The sequence below is a fragment of the Procambarus clarkii genome, chromosome 49 (genome assembly GCF_040958095.1).
Source record: "Procambarus clarkii isolate CNS0578487 chromosome 49, FALCON_Pclarkii_2.0, whole genome shotgun sequence".
Lineage (NCBI taxonomy): Eukaryota > Metazoa > Arthropoda > Malacostraca > Decapoda > Cambaridae > Procambarus > Procambarus clarkii.
In genome coordinates, this window is record NC_091198.1 from 16378385 (window position 1) to 16386819 (window position 8435).

Here is an 8435-nt window from a genome sequence, read left to right on the forward strand (position 1 = left end):
TGTATGTATGTATGTATGTATGTATGTATGTATGTATGTATGCATGTATGTGTATACATAAATACATACATCAGTGAACACAAATAAATTTGTATATCCATACATTCATTGATTCTTTTATTTACATTCGTACATACATACATAAATACATGCATACATAAATAATATAAGTTTTAAGAATGACAAACCCTAAGAATATGTATATTTATGTATATATACAACACATCATACGACCACGAGAACCGGTCAAGAGATTTATCGACAAATCCTTCAGTATTTAATGCCTAATACGATTAATTAGCAGGCTAATGAACATTACAAATCCCTAATAATTACCATAAAATAATTCCCTATCATCCCAACTTTACAGAAGTCATATAAACTTCGGGAAAATAAAGAATGATTTGATCTTCTAAATACAGAGGTTCTAAATACAGAGGTTTCTCGTCCACTAATTAGAATTTGGGTATAAGAGAATCAGACACCACACGAAGGCCAACAATAATAACATTTAGCAAATATAACGAGTAATTTGATTACTTGTTCTTTGTTCTAGTGTAGGCTTGATGTGGGTCCGTTCACTACAATGTATTTGGGAGGGTTCAGTTAAAGCTTGGGTGTTGCCGGACTGATATGTCATTGTATATGTGTGTGTGTGTACTCATCTAGTTGTGCTTGCGGGAGTTGAGTTTTGGCTCTTTGGTCTCGTCAATCAACTCGTGTACAGATTCTTTTGCCTACATGGCTCTATTATATCTATATTCGGTACTGTGTACAGAGTCAGCCTCCACCACATCACTGCTTAGTGCATTCCATTTGTTAACTATTCTGACACTGGAAACAATTCTTTCTAATGTCTCTGTGGCTCATCTGGGTACTCAGTTTCCACCTGTGTCCCCTTGTTCGTGTCCCACCCGTGCTGGAGAGTTTGTCTTTGTCCACCCTGTCAATTCCCTGAGAATTTTGTAGGTGGTTATCATGTCTCCCTTTACTCTTCTGTTTTCCAGGGACGTGAGGTTCAGCTCCTTTAGCCTTTCCTCGTAGCTCATACCTCTCAGTTCCGGACGAGTCTGGCGGCATACCGCTGAATATTCTCTAACTTTGTCTTGTGTTTAACTAGGTATGAACTAGCTGCATATTCCAGGATTGGTCTGACATAAGTGGTATACAGGGTCCTGAACGATTCCTTACACAAGTTTCTAAAGGCAATTCTTATGTTGGCCAGTCTAGCATATGCAGCTGATGATATCCTTTTGATTTGGGCCTCTGGGGACAGGTTCGGTGTGATATCAACCCCCAGATCTTCCTCTCTATTTGACTCTTGGAGTATTTCACCTCCCAGATGGTACCTTGTGTTCAGCCTTCTGCTTCCTTCGCCTAATTTCATTATTTTGCACTTTCCTGAGTTGAACTTTAGTAGCCATTTTCTAGACCATTCCTCCAGTTTGTCCAGGTCGTCCTGTAGTCTCTGTCTATCTTCATCTGTCTTGATTCTTTTCATAATTTTTGCATCATCAGAAAACATTGAGAGGAATGAGTCTATTCCCTTTGGAAGATCGTTTACATATATTAGAAACAGGATGGGTCCAAGTACAGAGCCCTGTGGGACTCCGCAGTTGACATCTCGCCACTCTGATGTCTCCCCCTAACAGTTACTCGCTGTTTCCTGTTGCTTAGATACTCCCTTATCCACTGGAGTACTTACCATTTACTCCTGCCTGTTGCTCCAACTTTTGTAACAGCCTTTTATGGGGTACTGTGTCAAAGGCTTTGTGACAGTCCAAGAAAATGCAGTCTGACCACCTTCTCTTTCTTGCCTAATTTTTGTCGCTTAGTCATAGAATTCTATTAAACCTGTGAGGCATGATTTACCATCTCTGAACCCATGTTGGTGGTGTCCCGCCAAACACACACCGAAACTACGACGTTGGTACAACGTTCGAGCAAGTTTTAACACCTCCTAACCCGTTATAACAACCAATATAGCAAGTTGTAACAACGTTCTAATACGTCATAAACACGTTAAAACAAGATGTAACAACTCTGTTACAAGTTGTAACAAGCGGAAAATAGAGACAGTTTCGGTTTGTGTTTCCAGGGTTGTTACAAAACTATTTCCCTCCAGATGTTCTACGAGCCTTTTCCTCACGAGTGTGTGTGTGTGTGTGTGTGTGTGTGTGTGTGTGTGTGTGTGTGTGTGTGTGTGTGTGTATGTGTGTGTGTGTGTGTGTGTATGTGTGTGTGTGTGTGTGTGTGTGTGTGTGTGTGTGTGTGTGTGTGTGTGTGTGTGTGTGTGTGTGTGTGTGTGTGTGTGTGTGTGTGTGTGTGTGTGTGTGTGTGTGTGTGTGTGTGTGTGTGTGTGTGTGTGTGTGTGTGTATGTGTGTGTGTGTGTGTATTCACCTATTTCTACTCGCCTATTTGCGCCTGCAGGATCGAGCATTGACTGTTGGATCTCGCCTTTCTAGCCATCGGTTGTTTATAGCAATGACTCCTGTCCTACTTCCTTTTATATGTGTGTGTGTGTGTGTGTGTGTGTGTGTGTGTGTGTGTGTGTGTGTGTGTGTGTGTGTGTGCGCGCGTTTGAGTGTGTGATTGTTTGAGTGTGTGTGTATTTGAGTGTGTATGATGTTCCTAATAGCGACGACCGTATTAGGCCAATTAGGCAAGTATAATTTACCCTAATAACCAGACCTTAATGATTAAACACGTATATACCAGCCAAATCAAAGTAATATATTAATGAAACGAGTACATTACAATATTACCATAAATTGCTATCTGATATACCCCCAATTTTAAATCGGGCTGATATGGTTTTGGCTAAAATTAAAAAAAAAGCATCCATATCAAAATTTATGATAATTAAAATATATTAACATACATAATTTTTAATAAATTTAATATTGACAAATTTAGGGGGGTCTTTGCTCCCCGAGTCCATGCTGGTGCTGATGAAGGCGAAATTAGCCGAAAACGTTTGATCTCGTTTCCCATTTCTACGATAGAAGATTAACAATAGGATATCTCACAGTATAATTATGGAGGTTTCTAACGATGCAAGTGAGGTAGGCAGTTTGACCAATGGGCGCGTGGGAATGGGCGTTGAGGGTGGCGTTGACGAAATAGGGACCAACCAGCGTCGAATACTGCACTGATTGGCGTTTGTGGGCTGGTAGGGTGCCCTCTCTCCCTCCTCCTGCTGGAAAGAACAACAGTTAACGGTGATAAATGCTGGGGCTGTATCGGGGGATTGAACTCTCTCTGGACTCGTGGAGGTAAATTCGTCAGATTGATGAGTATTTGGCCTTTGCTGATGAATACAGGCTGGGGGAAATATATGTAAATATTATTTATTGCATAGAATCAATCATACACAACAGAAGGAAGTTGATAATAAGTTGAAAATAAGTTGAAAATAAGTTGAAAATAAGTTGAAAATAAGTTGAAAGTAAGTTGAAAGTAAGTTGAAAGTAAGTTGAAAGTAAGTTGAAAGACGAGAGATATCTCAGAATATACACATAGAAAACACTGGAAAGTCAGTTTCCAGACTATTGTAGTAACTCTAAGTACAATTTAAGTACAATTTACTTATTTAATTTATAAGTACAATTTCAGCTTACTGGAAAGACAGATATGATATAAAGTGTTAAATATATCCTTAAAAAAGTCGGGGTTCCATAGGCACAATTAGAGAACATAGCGTAAAGGCAATTTCGAAAACTCAATTTGCTGCGAATTCTATAAGAAATATCACTCGGAAAAGCCACTTGCTTTTCTGCGTCCAGTTTTCTGCTTTTCCAAAAAAGCAACTTGATAAGTTTCTCCTTTAATTATCGGATCAACTTTCCTGTGATGGCAGTCACCAGGAAAGGCAGGTCCCAGGCTACGCTGTGTATGGAAAACTATCGATATTGTCCACGGGTAATCCATAGGTGTGTTTGTGTGAGAATGGTTTTCAATCTTCTTTATATTTAATGGTAAACATCGTTCTTGGAGGTGTGGTGTCGTGGTGCTAAAGTTTTCACGTTTTTGGACGGTAGAACGATTGGTCGTGTCTCTGGTCGTGTCTCTGGTCGTGCCTCTGGCCGTGCCTCTGGTCGTGCCTCTGGCCGTGCCTCTGGCCGTGCCTCTGGTCGTGCCTCTGGCCGTGCCTCTGGCCGTGCCTCTGGCCGTGTACGGTCACCCTCAGCTACGATACCCACGGTGGTTCGTTAATCAGTTAACGAGATTGACGCAATTAAATACTCCACTCTAATATTTACATTATGCCAACAATACACTATTTCTCATCTCTGTGTTCATGAGAAGTGTATGTAATTATGTATCTGTATGTGTGTGTATATGTGTATAAGTACGTGTACTTATTTACATATAACAGAGTCGGTCTCTGGCTCCCGAGCCCCGCCTCTTGAACAATTGTTACATAATCTGCGGTCTATCAGATGTGTTGTTTTAGATTTAGCTACTCAGAACGAAATGTCCATGTAGCACGGGCTATGGTGAGCCCGTGACCCCCACCAGGGGTGTGTTTCATGTTATATATATGTTGGAGAAGAGAGGAGGAGAGGAGGTGGGAGAGTAACCCAGACATGGAAAACCTTCTTTCCACTTTGAAAATTCTTCAAGTGAAAGCAATGAAGAAAAATGTCTGGTAGGGGTCTCATGCTGAGAGCTGGGACTCCTAGCGCTGGGACTCCTGCAGGAGGAGGAGAAGGAAGGAGAGTAAGAGGAGAAGGAAGAGACCCGCGAATGTCTAATAAAGCGTAGCCATAAAAGAGAGAGAGGAAGAAATAAGTCAGCAGTAATACTCCATCTATTGGAGGTGACCTCGAGTCGTAAGGCGAGGTATAAGAAGCTTAAGTTATTACTCTCTGACGCAAGTACTAGTGTGCTCTGTAACTAGTGCGAGTAACATAGTGTACTCAATCAGTGGCGCGAGTAACAGCTGCCTTTTCCATTTGAGAGAGTGAAGAGAGAGAGAGAGAGAGAGAGAGAGAGAGAGAGAGAGAGAGAGAGAGAGAGAGAGAGAGAGAGAGAGAGAGAGAGAGAGAGAGAGAGACAAACTGCAAGAGAGGGAAGAGAACTATCAGGGGGAAAGCACCAAGCCAATATGACTATATAGCACTGGGAAGGGGTCAGGATAAGGATTTAGGATGGGACGGGGGAAAGGAATGGTGGCCAACCACTTATGGACGGTCGGGGATTGAACGCCGACCTGCATGAAGCGAGACCGTCGCTCTACCCAAGCCCCAGCGGTTAGTAGGTTAAGAGAGGACACTTTAAATATACCGTTTTCTTAACGTTGTGAAATCTTAGGAGATGAAGGGACGACGACGTTTCGGTCCGTCCTGGACCATTCTCAAGTCATTTGTGGTTAGAATGGTCCAGGACGGACCGAAACGTCGTCGTCCCTTCACCTTCTAGTGTGTGGTCTGGTCAACATACGTCAGCCACGTTATTGTGACTCATCGCCTGCATCTTAGGAGACCGGGGCTGGTTTAGAGAGACGTACTCTGAATAAAATCAAATGAGTGAAGCAATTAGCCAATGTTTAGAGTGTGAAGAGTGAAGGAACTCCACCATACCACGTGCGGGTTCACGAACAAGCTCACTTGCAACTCGGAACAACGAGCAACAACGAGCCTTCGACTCTGAACTTGGGCGCGTCACACCAGCAAGTAGTTAGCTCATTAGTGGGCCTTGAGTTGTGGTGAGCGTGAGAGAGACGTCTCAAGTATCCCAATATACTTTTAACTGTCCACTACTGCTGTGTGAGACCAGCGTGTATACATATATATATATGTATATATATACACATAGAGAAGTGTAAACCGCTTCTCAGTGTATATACATTGAGAGATTGCATTAGTCATTTAGTTAAGGGCTACAGTATAGTTATTGTTTGATCAATAAACATTTTATAGTGGCCTTAATAACCCTCTGGAGAATGACAGAACTTAAGCCAAGACCGAATCAGTGGTGGAAAACATTTTTGCGGGTCAATACAAATCTCTTCATACGAGTATTATCAAGTGTTATATTGACCACGATTAGTTGAATTAAGCGCTATTTGTCTTACAGGATCTTAAGAGTCATTTGTGAATATCAGCCAGAGCTCAAAGCAGGAAACGTCGCTATTTCTGTGCGTCTTAAGAGAGAGTTTTGTGTGAAATACAAGTTGTGGAAACATCTTATCTAGTGTGGGAAAGATATGTTATGCTGGAAACACCAGATCTTGTCCGTCGTTCGGTGTTTCTACGTTCTGTGTTGAAGGTTTAAGAGGTCACGCAAAAATGTGTGTTTTTGCGTGCATGGGACACGCAGCGATGTCCCAGAGGGACTTCACCTCTCGACGTACTCCAGGTAATGTAAGTAAATACTCAATTCTCGAATATTACTTTCACCTGAGCTGCTTATATACATATATAAATATATATACTGGTGGTGAACACCTCCCTCCACACCTGCAGTAGCCCACACCTGCTTCAACACCTGCAGTAGACCACACCTGCTTCAACACCTGCAGTAGACCACACCTGTCTCAACACCTGCAGTAGACCACACCTGCTTCAACACCTGCAGTAGCCCACACCTGCCTAAACACCTGCAGTAGACCACACCTGCTTCAACACCTGCAGTAGCCCACACCTGTCTCAACACCTGCAGTAGACCACACCTGCTTCAACACCTGCAGTAGCCCACACCTGCTTCAACACCTGCAGTAGCCCACACCTGTCTCAACACCTGCAGTAGACCACACCTGCTTCAACACCTGCAGTAGACCACACCTGCTTCAACACCTGCAGTAGCCCACACCTGCCTAAACACCTGCAGTAGACCACACCTGCTTCAACACCTGCAGTAGCTCACACCTGTCTCAACACCTGCAGTAGCCCACACCTGCTTCAACACCTGCAGTAGACCACACCTGCTTCAACACCTGCAGTAGCCCACACCTGTCTCAACACCTGCAGTAGCCCACACCTGCTTCAACACCTGCAGTAGACCACACCTGCTTCAACACCTGCAGTAGCCCACACCTGTCTCAACACCTGCAGTAGACCACACCTGCTTCAACACCTGCAGTAGCCCACACCTGCCTAAACACCTGCAGTAGCCCACACCTGCTTCAACACCTGCAGTAGCCCACACCTGCCTAAACACCTGCAGTAGACCACACCTGCTTCAACACCTGCAGTAGCCCACACCTGCTTCAACACCTGCAGTAGACCACACCTGCTTCAACACCTGCAGTAGCCCACACCTGTCTCAACACCTGCAGTAGCCCACACCTGTATCAACACCTGCAGTAGCCCACACCTGCTTCAACACCTGCAGTAGCCCACACCTGTCTCAACACCTGCAGTAGACCACACCTGCTTCAACACCTGCAGTAGCCCACACCTGCCTAAACACCTGCAGTAGCCCACACCTGCTTCAACACCTGCAGTAGCCCACACCTGCTTCAACACCTGCATTAGCCCACACCTGCCTAAACACCTGCAGTAGACCACACCTGCTTCAACACCTGCAGTAGCCCACACCTGCCTAAACACCTGCAGTAGACCACACCTGCTTCAACACCTGCAGTAGACCACACCTGCTTCAACACCTGCAGTAGCCCACACCTGCCTAAACACCTGCAGTAGACCACACCTGCTTCAACACCTGCAGTAGACCACACCTGCTTCAACACCTGCAGTAGCCCACACCTGCCTAAACACCTGCAGTAGACCACACCTGCTTCAACACCTGCAGTAGCCCACACCTGCCTAAACACCTGCAGTAGACCACACCTGCTTCAACACCTGCAGTAGACCACACCTGCTTCAACACCTGCAGTAGCCCACACCTGTCTCAACACCACTAACACCAACTTACTAAACTTTCCTTTATCTTGTGATTCATTTTTTTATTATTTTTTGACTGAAAATTCCTCAAACGAAGCCAATAAACTTGAGATGACGTGAGGGAGTGAGTCCCCTACAGGGCCCAGTGCTCCTGTGGACCCCCCAACACCCATTAATGGGCCCAACCCACCCTAGGGCCCACCCACCAAAGGAGTTCTACCACCCTGGGCCCCCACTCTTCATCTGGGTACTCACCCTATTCAAAGAACCCATCCTCCTTTTGTCCCTATCCACCACTAACTTTTTGTTTGAGTGACCCCATTAACTGTCTCCGAACAGAAAATGGTAGCAGATAAACAAAAGATATTATTATCTCTCAATACACAGGAGTCTATAGCCTGTGTAAATTGGTTTTATTATCTAGCAATTTGGAGGGTAAGAGTTAAAGGATTACTTTACTTCATGTAGTGATTTACAAGGGGTATTCCAAGTATGTAGAGTGAATAAAACTTTCTTATATGAACATGAGAACATCAGAATAAATAAAAGTTCCAAAAGGCCTATTGGCCCTGGTCGGCCTGGGT

At 44.1% G+C, this 8435-nt stretch overlaps 1 protein-coding gene across 1 annotated transcript in view; it reads right to left on the reverse strand.

Annotated features, from left to right (window-relative positions):
* Nucleotides 1-7479, reverse strand: part of LOC123747939 (uncharacterized) — a 37427-nt gene extending 29948 nt beyond the window's left edge. Inside the window, exons 1-2 of the mRNA XM_069303222.1 lie at nucleotides 7434-7479; nucleotides 3031-3200 (exon numbers count right to left, since the gene is read on the reverse strand). Of these exons, the coding sequence (XP_069159323.1) occupies nucleotides 3031-3200; nucleotides 7434-7479 (216 nt within the window). The remainder of the gene's footprint in view (nucleotides 1-3030; nucleotides 3201-7433) is intronic.
* Between the last annotated feature and the right edge of the window lie 956 nt (nucleotides 7480-8435).